This window comes from Rattus norvegicus, chromosome 9 (genome assembly GCF_036323735.1).
Source record: "Rattus norvegicus strain BN/NHsdMcwi chromosome 9, GRCr8, whole genome shotgun sequence".
NCBI classification, from domain to species: domain Eukaryota; kingdom Metazoa; phylum Chordata; class Mammalia; order Rodentia; family Muridae; genus Rattus; species Rattus norvegicus.
In genome coordinates this window covers 11,388,199-11,406,068 of record NC_086027.1, presented here as the reverse complement: position 1 = coordinate 11,406,068, position 17,870 = coordinate 11,388,199, and the positions used below count along the sequence as shown (strand labels likewise).

The window sequence follows — 17,870 nt, the reverse complement described above, 5'->3', positions numbered from 1 at the left end:
GATTAGAAGGTTTTATTTTTAAAGATTTATTTATTTATGTACATGAGCACTCTGTTTGGGAGTGTGCCTGCATGTCAGAAGAGAACTTCAGACAGAAGAGGGCATTGGATCCCACTACAGATAGTTGTTGGTCACCATGTAGTTGCTGGGAATTGAACTTGGGAGCACTGGAGAAGCAGCGCTCTTAACCACCAAGCCATCTCTCCAACCTGATAAAAAAGATTTTAAATTTCATTCTTTTCGTGTTTGTTTACAATCTTTCTTCTTGAGAACACTGTGATGGAATGTCCAAATGGTGATTAGTGGCGGTTGGTAGAAGAAGCCATATGTGTGATGCTGCCATATGTGTGAGGGGCTGGCAACAAGGTGCAGAGCCAAGACCATGGCCCCGTGCCCTGAGGCTCGCCTGCTGGATGTGGGCTCTCAGCCCCATCAGGATGCCTTCAGGTGAGGACAGCAGGTGGTGGCTTGTGCCCTGCTGAGCTGGCCTAGGAGAGTGGCAACCACAATCACCCTGCCCAAGCCTCGAGCCTGGGCAGCTGGAAGCTCCGGAGGCTATGGCCACAGTTAGGTCACGCTGGGCCTGGGGGCCGCAGAAGCCGCCCTGTGCCTCCTCAGAGCCCTGAGAGGGGACTGACCCGCCTGTACGGAGCCCGGAGCTCCGCACCACAAGCCTCCCGGTGTCGCGCCTCGCCCTGTTGTCTGCCCCACGGAGTGGGCACACGTGTCCTTCCCACCCCGCCGTTCGACCGCGCCCGAGCCGGGCCTCAGGGCACGCGGAGCTCGTGGGAGAGCGCGGGGCCTGAGGGGGCGGGGCGCGCGCGTTATATTTGGCGCCCGCAGCAGCGCGTGTGCCTGGGCGAGTTTTCCTTCCGCAGGCGCTGGCAGCCGGGGCGCCGCGGCCCAAGCTGACTCCTCTCTCTCCCTCTCAGACCCCGGCAGGGCCCAGAGGTGATTCTGCCTGCACGATGATGTCCTCCTTCCTGGAGACGAGCTCTTCGCAGGCGCCAGGTCGCGAACAAAAAGAGAAAGAAAAAAAGAAAAAGCAGAATAAGAGACCAGGGACAGGGACCTTAGCGGCTTTGGGGGTCAGCTCCGCCTGGGGCAGGCGCGCTATGACAGTGGCTGGGTTTCCAACAGAGACTGCAGCCTCGCAGTGTCCAGGGAAGAAGCCCAGGCCAGCCCTGCCAGGGGACCTCGAGGCCTGGCGCTTGCCCGGACCCCTAGCTGGACCTCGGTCTGGTCCCCAGGGACAGCAAGCAGCAAGCAGGGCGGGCTGCACCGCCAGAGCAGCAGAATCAAGGTAGGTAGGAGACCCGTGTCCCTCCTTGGCTGGTTCTGGCCCTGCCCCCCCGCCCCCCTTCCCCCTGTCCTGGGAAAGCAGTGGCAGAAGGAGGCAATGCAAAGTGAGCCCATTGGGTAGGGGAAGGGAGGGTTCAGGGATGTATGGAGAGCTGAAGTAGGGATTGGAAAGCCCATGGCATTGGGAAAGAGTAATTGCAGAGAGGTAATCTGGAGTGTGCTGTTAAAGGACTGGGATCGTGGGAAAATATTTTCTTAAAACCTCAGGCAATGAATGTATTATTTAATAGATTTCTTCTGATCTACTTTGAAATTGGTTGCCCCTTGCAAGAGATTGTATTTGGAGGATGTAAAATACCCTCCTTCAATTACTCGGAGAAAGGGAACATAAACAGAGATTTCCTCTTTTTTAGCCTCCAAAGCTCTGAGAGATTACAGTTCTGCATAATTTAATTCTTTCCTACCTGCTATGAGCAGGCCTCCAGATCAGCAAGTTCCTTTGGAATGGTTTTGCTTGTTTTTGTTTATTTTCCATGGTGCTGATTAGAAAGCCATGAATTGTTTTGTGAATTTTAAATTTCAAGAGGTGACACCCAGAGTTGATGTTGGTTTTCTTCACACATTGCAGTGTAGTTGCAGCATAAAAAAAAATACTTCTTGTGACAAGAAGTGGAAAAAGAAAGTTGATGAGCTAAGAAAAGAAGAGCCTTGAGCCGGATCAACATTTGGCTTCCTCAAATATGGAGCAAGCATGGAATGTGGCTTTTTCAGAATCGAGGGGGTTTTTAGGATAGGGCAGTGAATGCTGTCTGGTGCTAACCCGTCCCTTTTGTGGCTGACAACCCTTAGGAGAAGGTCAGAATGTGCCAACAGCACAGAGTGGGCACTGGTGGTGTTTGAACTCAGAAGTGCTCAGGAACTGTGAAAGTTTCTCTGTTATCACCGTGGAGCCATCTAGTGAAATAGACCACTGTGATGCTGTGTAAGAGGCCATTGTGAGGGCTGGAGAGATGGCTCAGTGGGTAAGAACACCAAGTGTTCTTCCAGAGGTCCTAAGTTCAAATGCCAGCAACCACATGGTGGCTCACAACCATCTGTAAGGAGTACTGATGCCCTCTTCTGGTGTGTCTGAAGACAGCTGCATTGTCTCACATATAAATAAATAAATCTTACAAAAGATTGTCATCTACTGCAGTTTCTATGTGGACAGGGCACAGTTGAAGGGATTAAAGATCAAGTACATTGCCTGTCTTTAAAGATCAAGTGTATCATCTAACTTTTAAACCAAGAAATGTAGTGTCTTTTTTGCTGCTTGTGTAGCTTTTAGTGATGTATCTTTTCTCCTAGTACGTCCTTTGTTTCCATAATAGTTGTTTTCAAGTATATATGATTATCGCTCCTATTTGCAGAGCTATTCAATATTTTCATTGGTTAAATATTTGTGGTGAATTTACATTGTGATATCAGTAAAATGCTATGTGAAAATTTTAGAGAATATACCGGTTTGGGTAATTTTAATAACCTTTGCCCTCAAGTGGTGGCCTGTTTTCACATTGAAAAGACTGGAATTCATTACCATCCATAGCAGGATTGATAGGGAAGCACAATGGACAGCAACAGTGTTGTTCCCTTTGACAGTTGTGGGAGCCAAGAAAGAAGTGTGACTTGCTTTTCGTGATTTACCAAATCAAGACTCAGTATCATTACTATAGAAGCCCATGGAAAAAATGATGAAGTTTTCAGAAATCACCAGTTGAAGAAATGGTGGTGGTTTTGCTTATATTGAATTCTGAGTTTCAAAGTTATGTTTCATTTTTCTTTATTCCTTAATGAGGCTTTTTATTAAGTTTTTTAATCACCATTACACACTTAGATGCACAGTGCTAAGATCGTAGTAGGTGCTCATTAAATCACTGATCATTGAGGAGGAGGAATGATAAGAAAGTATGTATTTTCTGTAAGTTCTCTTAGTTTTGGGAACAGGTGGTTTTAGGTTTATCAGTCATAGCTTGGTATCTTGTCCCACATAAGACAACTTGACAGAACCCCCTTTCTGGCCATTATGTTCAACTTATTTTTGTCTTAATCATTCTTGAAAATCATGGAAGTAGTGTGGAAAATTGATTGTACCTGCAGTATAGCAAAAAAGCCCAGTCTAGATAGGAAGCAGTTATGTTTCTCCATGAGCTGATGTCTTAAAACATCTAGATTTTAGGAATTTGGTGTTGTGTTTTCTAAACATACATCTTACAACATACAGATAACATCGTAATAGAATAAAGGAATCTTTTGATTTACCACCAAATTCCCTAAAGCAATGACTACTGCACAGCTCTCTTGGCCATATGAATAGCCGAAATTATATTTCACTCTTTTAAAGAAATAATGAAAGCACTTAAGGTTAAAGAGGAGCCCATGGGAAGAGTTTGCTGTGGTGTTTCTCTTTGGTTTCTTGTGCTCTTTCTAGAGAATGACTTTAAGAAGTCAGGGCGACCGGTCAGGTGGTCAGTGTGGTCAGGCAGTCATGAGCAGATGGTTAAGCGATATGCTAGGGCCCCATAGGCCAGTGAGCCCAGCTGAGAAGCAGAGTCTAGCCAGTGAGCCTAACTGAATAGCAGAGGCTAGACAGTGAACCTGACTGAAGAGCAGAGGCTAGACAGTGAGCCAAGCTGAAGAGCAGAGGCTAGCCAGTGAGCCTAGCTGAAGAGCAGAGGCTAGCCATTGAGCCTGACTGAAGAGCAGAGGCTAGCCAGTGAGCCTGACTGAAGAGCAGAGGCTAGCCAGGGAACCTGACTGAAGAGCACAGGGTAGACAGTGAGCCTGACTGAAGAGCACAGGCTAGCCAGTGAGCCTGACTGAAGAGCAGAGGGTAGCCAGTGAGGCTGACTGAAGAACAGAGGCTAGCCAGTGAGCCTGACTGAAGAGCACAGGTTAGCCAGTGAGCCAGGCTGAAGAGCAGAGGCTAGCCCGTGACCCTGACTGAAGAGCAGAGGCTAGCCAGTGAGCCAGGCTGAAGAGCAGAGGCTAGACAGTGAGCCTGACTGAAGAGCAGAGGCTAGCCAGTGAGCCTGACTGAAGAGCAGAGGCTAGCCAGTGAGCCAGGCTGAAGGCTGAAGAGCAGTGATTTTAACCTTTATTTCTAAGTTCTTCAGTTTTCCTAAAAGACAAAAGTTTGCCTCCATAATGTATGGCTTAAAAAGTTCTCCTTGCTCTCTTCTTCTTATCTCCTTTCCTCTTGCTCTTATGACACAATAATTTCCTTACTCTCAATGCCTTACTCTCAACGCTATGCCTTTACTTCTAAGTTCTTCTTGAGTTCTGTTCTATTCAGTTCAGTTCTGTCTAAAAAGCTTTCTCTCTCTTTGTCCTCAGCATTTGTATATCTTTCTGAACACAGCATCAGAGGGTGAAAAGTTCACCACAAGTTTGCACAGGAATTCGAATCATAAGTTGGATAATCAGTTTACGACAGAGAATGTTTACATGCATATCCATGAAGAGTAATCATCAGGATAAACTGTCACCATCTGTCACTGGCTCTGCATGTTCATGGAGAGTTAAAAGCTGTAATTTTTATGAGAAAAGAATAAGTGAAATTGCCTATAGGCAAATCCAGTCAATTATTTACGTTCAGTCCTTGCACCTATAGTAAATCATTAGTTCTCTTTTAATGAACTTTTGTTAATTGGTTTATACCCTCTTAGAATGGGTTCTAATTTGTAGATGCCTGCTTGGTATTGCAGAAGCGATTCACTTGTGAAAGTTTAAGAAGGAAGAGTTCTCAATGCAATTTTGATTACCAGAGAAAACATAATAGCTGTCCCATTATAAAGGAGCTTAAAATTACTAATCTAATTTTAGGAATTCTTATGGAACCATCATAAGAATTAAGAAATCATCTATTTGTCTGTACATCATCAGGCCAAGACAATACATCTTCGTTGCTCTGTGGTGATCTGCTCAAAAGAGTGGGGTAAAGAGGATGACAAATACAGAGGCAGATACTTGCAGCCAACCATTCAGCTGAGAGCAGGGTCCCCAATGGAGGAGTAAGAGAAAGGATTGAGGGAGCTGAAGGGGTTTACAGTCCCATAAGAACAACACTAAGAAACACCCAGAGTTCCCAGGACTGAAACCACCATCCAAAGAGTACACATGGACAGACCCATGGCTACAGCTGCATATGTAGAAGAGGATGGCCTTCTTGGGCACAAATGGGAGGAGAAGCCCTTGGTCTTGTCAAGGCTTGATGCCCCAGTGTAGAGGAAACCAGAACAGGGAGGCAGATAGGCCTGGGTGTTTGGGTGGGTGTGGTAACACCCTCACAGTAGAAGGGGGAGGGGTTTTATAAGGGGTTTTGTGGAAACCAGGAAAATGGATAACATTCGAAATGTAACAAAAGCCCTCTCTGGGGAAGGGACAGCGGATAAGCTGCTCTGAGCCCCTACTTCCCTGCTGCCTCCCATTGATCGAGACTGTGGTGCATGGTGTCAGCCTGGGACTCTCCATGGGCTGCTGCTGGCACTGGTCCTGGCGCTCATGCCAAGAGCATGATGAGCAAGGAGCACATGGTTTGTCCCGATTCAGAGCAGGGCGAGTGGCAACCAGAGAATAAGCACAGCTTCCTGTAAGATCATGAGGTCTTCCTGGGCAAGGAGGACTCCAAGACCTTTGATAGCTAATCCTGAACGAGAGCAGGAGAGGCTGGGGAAAATTGTTGATCCAATCAACAGTGATGAAGGCGGCCTTGTTACTACTGAGGACCTGAAAGTTTGGATCAAACAGGTACAGAAAAGATACATCAACCAAAATGTGGCTAAACTCTGGAAGGATTATGATAGGGACATGGATGAAAAATCTCCTGGGAAGAATACAAGCAGGCTACCTATGGCTACTACCTGGGAAACCTTGCTGAATTCCAAGATAGCTCTGATCATCACAATTTTAAAAAGTTGCCTCCACGAGATGAGAGGAGGTTTAAGGCCTTGATGGTGACCTGACAGCTACTCAGGACGGGTTCATTGCTTTTCTGCACTAAGAGGATTTAGAACATATGAAGGAGATTGTAGTTCTGGAAACGCTGGAGAATATCGACAAGAACGGGGATGGTTTTGTGGACGAGTATGAGTACATTGTGGACATCTTTTTCTCACGAGGACAATTGCCCTGAGACCGACTGGGTTTTGTCTGGGGAGCAGTTCAATGATTTCCCAGATCTGAACAAGGATGGGAAACTGGATTAGGATGAGATTCACCATTGGATCCTCCCTCAGGACTATGACCATGCACAGGCTGAGGCCCAGCATCTGGTGTATGAGTCAGATAAAAACAAGGATGAGATGCTGACCAAGGAGGAGATTCTAGACAACTGGACCATGTTTGTGAGAAGCCATGCCACCAATTACAGGGAAGATCTTACCAAAAATCATGATGATCTTTGAAAGAAACTCATCCTCATGTGGCCAACAGTCACATGCTTTCTATTCTGGCTGATTGCTATATTTGTCAAGTATATAGCAGTTGTGTCCCTAAACAATAAGAAACCTTTCTAAAGCTCAAAAAAATCTTGCATTACACCACAAACAATAATAGTAGGAGACTTAAACACGCCACTTTCATCAATGGACAGATCAGGGAAACAGAAATTAAACAGAGACACAGAAAGACTAACAGGTTATGAAACAAATGGATTTAACATATATTTATAGAACACTCCACCCTAAAACCAAAGGATATACCTTCTTCTCAGCATCCCATTGTACCTTCTCCAAAATTGACCATATAATCGGTCACAAAACAGGCCTCAACAGATACAGGAAGATAGAAATAATCGCATGCATCCTATCAAAAAACCACGGACTAAGGCTGTTGATCAATAACAACAAATAAGACAGAAAGCCCACATATACATGGAAGTTGAAGGCAATGACAACTTGGTCATTGGAGACATAAGAAAGAAATTAAAGACTTCTTAGAATTTAATGAAAATGAAGATACAACATACCCAAACTTATGGGACACATAAAAGCAGCGCTAAGAGGAAAACTCATAGCTCTGTATGCCTGCAAAAAGAAACAGGAGAGAGCATATGTCAGCAGCTTGACAGCACACCTAAAAGCTCTAGAAAAAATTAAATAAACCCTAGAGGAGTAGAAGGCAGGAAATAATGAAACACAGGGCTGAAATCAAATAAGAAGAAACAAAACCGAGTATCAAAAGAATCAGCAAACCCAGGAGCTGGTTCTTTGAGAAAATCAACAAGATACATAAAAGCTTAGCCATATTAACCAGAGGTCACAGAGAGTGTATCCAAATTAATAAAATCAGAAATAAAAGGGAGACATAACAACAAAATCTGAAGAAATTAAAAAGATCATCAAATCCTACTACAAAAACATATATTCAACAAAACTGGAAAATGTGGAGGAAATGGACAATTTTCTATACAGATACAAGGTACCACAGTTAAATCAGGAACAAATAAACCATCGAAACAACCCCATAACTCATAAAGACATAGAAACTGCTATTAAACATCTCTCATCCAAAAAGAGCCCAGGACCAGATGGATTTAGTGCAGAATTCTATCAGACCTTCATAGAAGACTTCATACCAATACTGTCCAAACTATTCCGCAAAATAGAAACAGACAGAGCACTGCCAAACTCCCTCTATGAAGCCACAATTACTCTTATACCTAAACCACACAAGGATACAACAAAGATAGAGAAATCCAGACCTATTTGATTTATGAATATTGATCAAAAATGCTCAATAAAATTCTTGCAAACTGAATCCAAGAACACATCCAAACAATCATCCATCATGGTCAAGTAGGCCTCATGGCAAGGATGCAGGGATGGTTTAATATACGGACGTCCATCAACGAAATTCATCATATAAACAAAGTCAAAACCACATGATCATTTCATTAGATGCTGAGAAATCATTTGACAAAATTCATTACCCTTTCATTAATAAAGTCCTGGAAAGATCAGGAATTGAAGGCCTGAATCTAAATATAGGAAAATGCAAAATACATCAAACCTGTACCTAACATCAAACTAAACTTAGAATATTGAAGGAATCCCACTAAAATCAGGGACTAGACAAGGCTGCCCACTCTTTCCCTACTTAAGTACAATATGGTACTTAACGTCCTAGCCATAGCAATCAAACAATGAAAGTAGGTCAAAGGGAAAAAATTAGAAGGGATGAAGTCAAAACACTAATATTTGAAGATGATATGATAGTCTACTTAAGCAACACCAAAATTCTACCAGAGAACTACTTAACCTGATCAACAACTTCAGCAAACTGTCCGAGTATAAAATTAACCCAAACAATTCAGTAGTCTTCCTCTACTCAAAGGGTAAACAGGCTGAGAAAGAAATTAGGGAAATGACACCCTTCACAATAGTCCCAAATAATATAAAATAACTTGCTGTTACTTGAACCAAGCAAGTAAAAAATCTGTATAACAAGAACTTCAAATCTCTGAAGAAATTGAAGAAGGTCTCAGAAGATGGAAAGATCTCCCATGCTCATAGATTGGCAGGATGAATATGGTAAAAAATGATCATTTTGTCAAAGGCAATCTACAGATTCAATGCCATCACCAACAATATTCCTACATAATTCTTTATAAAGGTAGAAAGTGCAATTTGCCGTCATTTGGTTAACATAAAACCCAGGATAGCAAAACTATACTCAACAATAAAAGAACTTCTGGGGGAATCACCATCTCTGACCTCAAGCAGTATTACAGAGCAATAGTTTGTATGGTATTGGCATACAGACAGGCAGCTCAGTGGAACATAATTGAAGACACAGAAAAGAACCCACACACCTATGGTCATTTGATCTTTGACAAAGGAGGTAAAACATCCAATGGAAGAAAGATAGTATTTTTAACAAATGGTGCTGATTCAACTGGAGGTCAACATGTAGAAGAATGCAAGTTGACCCATTCTTATTACCCTGTACAAAGCTTAAGTCCAAGTGGATCAAGGACCTCCACATCAAACCAGATACACTAAAAGTAATGGATAAGAAGTAGGGAAGAGTCTAGAAGACATGAGCACTAAGGAAAATTTCCTGAACAAAATACCAATGGCTTATGCTTTAGGATCAAGAATCGACAAATGGGACCTCATAAAACTGAAAAGCTTCTGTAAGGCAAAGGACAGTGTCATTAGGACAAAAAGGCAACCCAGAGATTGGGAAAAAATCTTTACCAATCCTGCATCGGATGGAGGGCTAATATCCAAAGTATACACAAAACAGAAGAAGTTAGAGTACAGAGAGCCAAACACCCCTGTTAATAAATGGGGTTCGGAGCTAAAGAAAACATTCTCAGCTGAGGAATATAGAATAGCTGAAAAGCACCTAAAGAAATGCTCAATATCCTTAGTCATCAGGGAAATGCAAATCAAAACAACCCTAAGAATCCACCTCACACCAGTCAGGATGTCTAAGATCAAAAAATCAGGTGACATCAGACAGTGGCGAGGATGTGGAGAAAGAGGAACACTCGTCCATTGTCGCTGGGATTGCAAACTGGTACAAGAACTCTGGAAATCAGTCTGAACGTTCCTGGAAAATTGGACATTGAACTACCTGAGCACACAGCTATACCTGTCCTGGGCATATACTCAAAAGATGCTCCAACATACAACAACACATATGATCCACTATGTTCATAGCAGCCTTATTCATAATAGCCAGAAGCTGGAATGAACCCAGATGCCCTTCAACAGAGGAATTTATTCGAAAAATGTGGTACATCTACACAATGGAGTACCACTCAGCTATCAAAAACAATGACTACGTTCAATTCATAGGCAAATGGAAAGAACTAAAAAATATCATCCACAGTGAGGTAATCCAATCACAGAAAAACACACTTGGTATGCACTTGGGAGCGATGGCCTTGAAGCCCTCCATTATTGATGTTATTATTATGGTTAGCATTAAGTATGACTGGGTTCATGGAAAATCCCCAGCCAGCTGCAGAAGACTAATACAAATGTGGTGGTCAAGATGAATAATCATATGATAACGTGTGACCTTAAGATACCCAATGTGATGACCTGTAACCTTTCTGAAAAACCAACATCCTGCTGACTAATAGATATTACAAACCTGTGAGTTTTCTGACAACCTGTCAACATCAGCCGATTCCCAGACCACACGAATATTGTGTCCTTGGCGTGGGTAAATTTTCTTACTTCTCTCCTCTCTCTGTTACCCTTTTTATGGTACAAATTCAGCCTTGGGGAAAAATAAAATTATCACCTTGATATGAATCTTGTCTTGGCATCCTTCTTCACGTCTCTTGTCCCCCATTCTCTTCCAGGTACTCAACACCCCTCATTGACAGTATGCACTCATTGATAAGTGGATATTGACCAAAACCTCAAATTACCCAAGATGCAATCTACAGATCTCAGGAAACTCAAGAAGAAGGATGACCAAAGTGCAGATGTTCCCACTCCTTCTTAAAATGGGGAACAAAAATATCCATAGGAGGGGATATGGAGGCCAAATCTAAAGCAGAGACCGAAGGAACAGCCATTCAGAGTCTGCCCCACATGTGGCCCATATATATACAGCCACCAAAACTAGGTAAGATTGATGAAGCTAAAAAGTGCTGACTGAAAGGGACAGAATATGCATCTCCCCTGAGAGACACATCCAGAGCATGTCAAATAAAGAGGTCATTGCTGGCAGTAAACTACTGAACTGAGAACAAGACGCCCTTTATGGGAATGAGAGGAAGGATTCAAAGAGCTGAAGGGCTTGCAACCCCATAAAACAGCAATGCCAACCAAATAAACCACTAACAAAAGAATATACATGGACTGACCCAGGGGTCCAACTGCATATGTAGGAGAAAATATCCTTGTTGGGGCACCTGTGGAAGGGGAAGCCTTTGTTCTTAACAAGGTTGGACCCTGAGTGCAGGGAAATGTCCGGGAAGGGGTTTCTAAGGGGCATGGATTGGGGGACCATACATATGGGAGAGGGCACGGCAGGGGGGCTTATGGACCAAAAGCTGGGAAAGGGAATAACGTTTGAATAAAACATATATATCTATTAAAAAAACTGAAATTTAAAAAAATGATACTAGTACCAAAAAATAATCAAAAAAATGTGAATAAGAAAGATATTTTAGGTTTTGGAAAAAGATGAATGCCAGGTATTTGAAAAACTGTATGACCATGTAAACACTTTAATATACTTGAGAAATTTTTTACATGTTAATGAACTGCATCTTTTTTTTTAAATAGTGAATGGAAATCCAGTCCCTTCCTGGCTGTGAGGCTAGGGATCCAGATGTAGTGGAATTCATTATTTGTTGGTCCTGAACCTTTGAGTCTGCTTCTAACTCAGCTTATGCCAAGGAAACTAGGCCAAGATGATATCTAACCATTGACTAAACTATCTAGACTAACAATTACAGGTGAAATTCCACCTTGTAAATGGGACGAGAGGAATAAAAGATACCTTTAAGGATTTAAAAAAGATGAAATGTACCCAAAAAAATCCAATAAAAAAGTTTAAAATAAAAATAACTTAGGAAATACAAAATACTGGGGTGCCATTCCACAATCATGATGTGTTTCTTCTGTGATAGCTTACAGGTTAATTTACTTCTCTATAACTGTTTTCTTATTTCAAAGTACGTAATGGCATCATCTGTGGAGTGATGGTGAGAACAAAAGCTTTGCCGAACTTGAATAATCGATCCCTCCTGAGCATGTGCTTAACATTCTAAGCACAGGGAAATTTCCTGAGGGGATTAAAAAGCAAAATCCAAACATAAAACAGGAAGAAAAATGATGTAAAAACATTCTGCATGCTGGGTATGAAGGCATGTTGCAACTTTAATCAGCTTTGTAGGTATTTCTAATAAACACACAAGAAACAAAAATCCCATCACAGTCCTAGCAGTTGCATCCAACAAAGGAGAGCCGTGAGGTAGTGCGTGCTGCTTCTTTCCCCAGATACCCCTGGGCCTCAGTGAGCTGGACCAAGAGCAGCCAGGTTGAAATTCCTGCTGCCATGGCAGGATTCTGCAGGAACATTTCCCTTTGACAACAAGGAACCTGTGTGGAGGAGACCTCTTGGTGAGTCCTCAAGGACTCTACTGTCCTATTCTACAGGGAGAAGCCCTGCCAGGTCTTTGGCAAGGCCAGCCAGTTGTATGGGGAAGTCTCTGGTCCTGTGGCAGAGGGCGAGGAATGGCAGAAAGAATGGCAGCTCCACTGAGAGCAAAGGCTACCCCTTCTAGGCCTATGACCTCCTAATTAATTTATCTTTTCACCCGATGCCCTATTCACATTTTCTTACTATCATACAACTGTGATCTTGATGAGCAGCTGGGCTCTTGTTTTCTTAATCAGTTCTTTGTTGTCACAGACCTTTTTAACTTACTCCAGCCCCTGAGACTTATTCATACCTTCTGTATGCAGTAGGACCCTTGGTGGGACTGTCATCTCAAAAATTAGAAGGTTCGGTAATCCAAAAGATTGGACTCCAGTTTACCTCAGGCCAGGAAAGAAGTCAGCCACCATTAGTAAAAGAGCAAGGGAAAAATTACATAGGAAAAACAAGTGCCCTAATCAGAAGAAGAGATCTTCAAATTCTAAGGCCCGCACATCTGCACCCCTCTCTTCTGAGCTTTGTATAGTGATGTTGTATAACTCCAGATGGTAGTAAAAGGCAGAGTTCTTCCCAGAAAGGTCAGACATGATTTTCACTCTTACATCTCTGAGATGGGGTGGCATTATAGTACACATTCATGTTGAATTATTATAACACCTATGATAAGAAGACAGAATCCATATATCACAATGCCAAATAGACTCCCCCTGAACGTATGGACCCATTAAAATTGAGGTTCAACCTGAACTCAGGCCATTCCACTCCCGTCCCATCCTCCTGATTCTTATGTTTGCTACAAGTAAAAGATCATGGTGTAGTCCCCAATATTCTCATGCCAAGACTTGTCTATTCACGAAGAATGATATTGGAGAAGTGATGGCTATATAGTTACAATGTAGTAACACATGGTCCTGGTTGACATTTGCTCACTGATGTCCAATTTAATTATCTTGTTATATTTGAGAAAGGGCGGAGGTCCTACATAATATATAAAATGGACAGAAATTTATTATTTTTTATATGCCCTGTAGTTGATCCCTATGTTCCCAAGTAAAAGGAGTTTTTATTGCAAAAAAATAGGATTATACACCATTGATTTTGTGAAATACATGGATATGTAAATGGAAACAATGTCGGCTTTCTAGGACTGCACAGTAAGCAAATATTTCCAGGTTTTAAACACTCAGAGGTATAGAAGAAATATGTTGCCCTCCAGAAAAAGGGAAAAGCTTAGGAATCGAAATACATGTCACATGCATGGTCTCGAGTAGTAGATTTACTTTTAAGAAAAATCTCCCTCCTCCTTGGTCCCTAGAGATTTGGGTGCTAAGAAAAATCTGTTCTCCAATTCAGGGTTGTAAGCCACCCTCCCCAGCAAAAGCATTGTTGACTTCTAATGAAGCAGAGAGACATATCTAGCTTTGAAATAGAGGTTGCCAAATGGTATTCCCAGTGACACATGGGAGACTGGAGGAAAGGGTCCCCACAGAAATTCATCAGTTTGGGGAGAGCTGGTTAGTAGGTAGACCATAGAACTTTCCAGTCACATCATCAGTAAGCCCCTCACTGGACAATCTATTGTATCTAAGAGATCCCTAGAATCTTCTGTGATGTCACCAGTGTTGTGGTGACACCAACTGCCTTTGGGATATTACTTCAGTTCCCTTTGGGTTCACAAGCAGGCATGTTTCGCCAGCTGCTCAGGCTATTTCGGAAGGAAAGTGTTGATCAAGGAGAGACCGCACCAGGTCAGAGAGAAGCTGACCCCCTCTCTAGTGAAACAGGAAGGAGGAAATCATTCTGGGGAAGGCTTGGTGAGTCGTGGGCAGAGTTGGGGAACATCCTCAAGGAGGTAGGTTTGAGATGTGCCTTCTAAGACTAGGCCTTACAAGCAGGAGCCTTGGGATTTCTCAAAGGCAAACCAAGATTCAGGAGGTCCTGATCTTTAATTTGAGAGAAAGCCATAAAGTTGTAAGACTTCAGTGTCTTTTCTTGAAGCTTTTTAACTGTGAGTGTCAATGATTGGCAGGAGGAGGCACTGTGAGATTAACAATGTGACCATCCATGGTTGGGAGTTGAAGCACTTCATCCTCTAGATTACTGTAGGTTACATAAGTCTCTGATGGCGAGAACAAAGAAGGATGCACCCCTAGTCATGAATTGAGTTCTCAGACACTTTGGGCTGGACCACACTTGGTTAGAGCTTGATGGTGCTAAGCATTATGAAGTCATTATGAAATCCAGGATTATCTGCTACACATCTGATATGAGATAACAATGTCGCAGATGTTTATGTCTCAGTCAGATTATAAGTTTCAGTGCCGGTGGTTGTGTAATAGTGAGTGTGGCACGTGTATGGCATTAGAGGTTGGGATGAGGGACATAGCTTAAGAATCAACCTTTAAGAAAGCTTTTCTGCTCTTTCAGGGATTCACCCAGTCTCTACGATTTCCCCTTCCTCCACCCTTCCTTTTCGGATTCAGAATGATCTATTCTGCTCATTGGTTCAAATATGCAAATTCACTTGTGTTTATCTATCTACAGGTTTTGGTAGGAAGGCATCATCCCAAAATGTCATCAGTCAGCAAGAGGAGTGTCTAAAGGAACTGGAGGAACTCAAATTTGAAATCCAGAAGTGTCAATTCGAGAGGGATGAACTTTATCAAATCCTGGACCTTTATATCTATGATGAGTGGGACCACAGGTAGTCATTATGCCCAGTAACCTGTTCACTGTCTTGCGCTCTCTCTCTACTACCTCAAGATTTACTCATAGCACGAGAAAGTTTCACCTCTCATCCTGGATTTTAAGGAGATTTGGCAGGCATTTGCTTGTGAGATAAGCTAGGTGCTGTGTGTTTAGGGTCAAACTTTTTGTACTTGACCCTGATCTCATTGGATTAGCCTTGGTTCTGTCAACAGCTAGAAGGACCTTGTCACACTTGCTGCAACTGTGTGTGTGAATGAAATGCCTGCACATCATCACTCTTTTCCTCTGAATTTCTTCATCATACACTGATTCTATGGCACCTCCATGGATGTAGTTGGCATTCTAAATGTTTTTGGATATGGGTTGGTGTGTATGTATGTGGCAGTATTTGTTGGTGTTTTACTCAGGATCAGGATGTCTGGGACCTTTGAATGGGTCTGAGGATTTGTTTGATCAACACTTTGCAGGTCATGGTAGTGATGAGTACGTGGAGGCCCACACTGATCAACAGAGCACTTTGCTCCTTCTGTATACCTTGGTGGCACACAGGACTCTCCCAAGGGGAGGAGGTGCTATAAATCCTCTTCCCTGTCAAACTTAGTTATGCCCTCTGGGAATTCATGTAACGATAGAAACCAAGGATTGAGTATACCTGCTTTCAAAACAAGAGAAATGTCATCACAGCTTTCTCTTGGGCCCAAAGCTGTGGCACAGACTGGAGGAATCTTCGTCCTGAACTAGTCAATTCCATCATGCTCACCTGGCCAGCTCTTGAAGGTCAGGTCCCTCAAATTGGTACCGTGACTCTGTTGTCCTGTGCCCAGGATAATAAACTTAACCAGTACAAATACTTTGAAGGAGAAAGTATGTGGTACATACTGAGTTTAAGTAATCGAGAGAACAGTCTGATTTCACCTAATTTGTTTCACCTGCTTTGATCTTTAGTTTTTTATTTTTTTAACTATCCAGGGATGATTTATTGTGACCTAGAAATGGTCACTGTGGTCTTGACCGTTGTTATTCCCAAACAGGCAGCTCTCAGGCTCTGTCCCCTCCTATATAGTGAGTCTTTGCAGAACCATATCTCTCAGGATTCCAAGGAGTCCTTATTTCAAAACCAATGTTTGCTTATTTACATAGAAATATTTTCTGTGGATTGAGTCTCACTGTTGGGCTTTGGTCTGGTTTTTGAGTTTGCCACTTTCTTCCCTTCCACTATTCCTTGAATTTGAACTTTTTTATTATATATTTTTTATTTACATTTCACCTAATTCTGAAATCATGAGTTCAGATGGTTATTTGTTCCTTTGGCCATGACCTAACCCAGGCTGCACGTCGAATTGCCAGTCCTTCAATCCGAACATGAGATGAGAATGATGGCTATGCAAATGATGACCAACTCAATAAGTGATGCCATGGAGAGGTACAAGGAGCTCATACAAGTGAACAGTTCCTACCGGTGAGTCGTTGACAGAGATGAGAACACAGCACTAGAGAGGGAATGCTCCTGTCCTGTATGACATTGAACCAAAGTCAGGGCTCTGGTTCTGTAGTGTCTGACTCTTAACAAGAAGCCTGCCTCCTGGCAGGAGTCTTGGATTTGTAGCTCTTGGACTCAGTTGTCCTACATGTGAGGGGTGTAGAAGACCCTCCAATTGTTATTTTCCCCGTTAAAGATCCTCTAGATAGAAAAGGTTTGCACCATGATGGGAATATCAATCAACTCTGAATCTCTAGGACTCTGACAGGAGATTTAAAGATCTGTGATCCATGAGAAACACATGGAAAGATTCCAAAGCTATTGGGTCTTCAACTACCCTTCAGAGGGGCTTTCCCCAAACGTGAATATTGTTTCACCATACCATGGTCATACGAGCTCCCTTATGGTCCATCTCTTCTTCCTTGATTTATATAAACTGTCTCAGTGTCAGGATTTTCAGAAGTACTTTGATTCATGTGGAATGTGGATTCTGGATTTGATCTCCTCTAATTGGTGCTAACTTGTATAGTGTGGCTCTATTCTGGGGATTTCTAAGGATGAGGACCCTTGAAGGGATTATTGGACTTGCAGGAGTGACAGGCAAATAGAAGCTGCCTGGGTTTACCATTTTTTGTTTGGGGTTCAGCATCAGGCAATCCCAGCTCCTACGTGAACAAGCTCAATTGAAGAACAATATACAGATTTTGCTGAATGAGAAGAGAGAACTGCTGGTGGAGCAGACTGAACTGCCAGCATCTTCTGTGGAGACAAAGAGGTTCTGTGAAGAGGCCGGAATGAACATCTGTGACCCCAGAGCCACGCAACAGCAGGTAGGGTTAGGGCTCAGGGTCAGGTTGTCCTCAGGTCTTACCATAAATATAGACAAACCAATGTAACTGTCTATATACTGATCCATGTCCTGACCTAGGTCTCATCCAAGTGTTCATTCATGTGATGGTTTACAAGGCTTTCTGTGGAGATAGCCCCTTTTCAAGAAACTGCATGTTTGGAAAGCAAATGCTCCTGCTCTTCGAGAATCTGTAGTTTATTAAGGGAGATAGGTTGATCACACAGCACAGCACTACATGCCATTATGTATGGAGGGTGCTATGTGGGAGCCCCTGTTTAGACTAGAACAGGGCTTTGAGGGATGAAGCAAAAGCCCAGAGCCCATTTTCTTTACAGGGATCGTGTGAGACTCAGGAAGTAA

The 17,870-nt window shown here is 42.8% G+C and overlaps 1 protein-coding gene across 2 annotated transcripts in view; it reads left to right on the top strand.

Moving 5' to 3' along the window:
• The first annotated feature begins 697 nt into the window (after positions 1-697).
• The window catches only part of LOC134480481 (uncharacterized), a 38,001-nt gene continuing 20,828 nt past the window's right edge, over positions 698-17,870 (top strand). The window contains exons 1-3 of one of the 2 annotated variants that reach the window (XM_063267973.1): positions 698-1,303; positions 16,508-16,639; positions 17,307-17,490. In XM_063267973.1, the coding sequence (XP_063124043.1) occupies positions 969-1,303; positions 16,508-16,639; positions 17,307-17,490 (651 nt within the window). In that variant the 5' untranslated portion in view covers positions 698-968. The remainder of the gene's footprint in view (positions 1,304-16,507; positions 16,640-17,306; positions 17,491-17,870) is intronic. The other variant, XM_063267972.1, reaches the window with a different exon arrangement.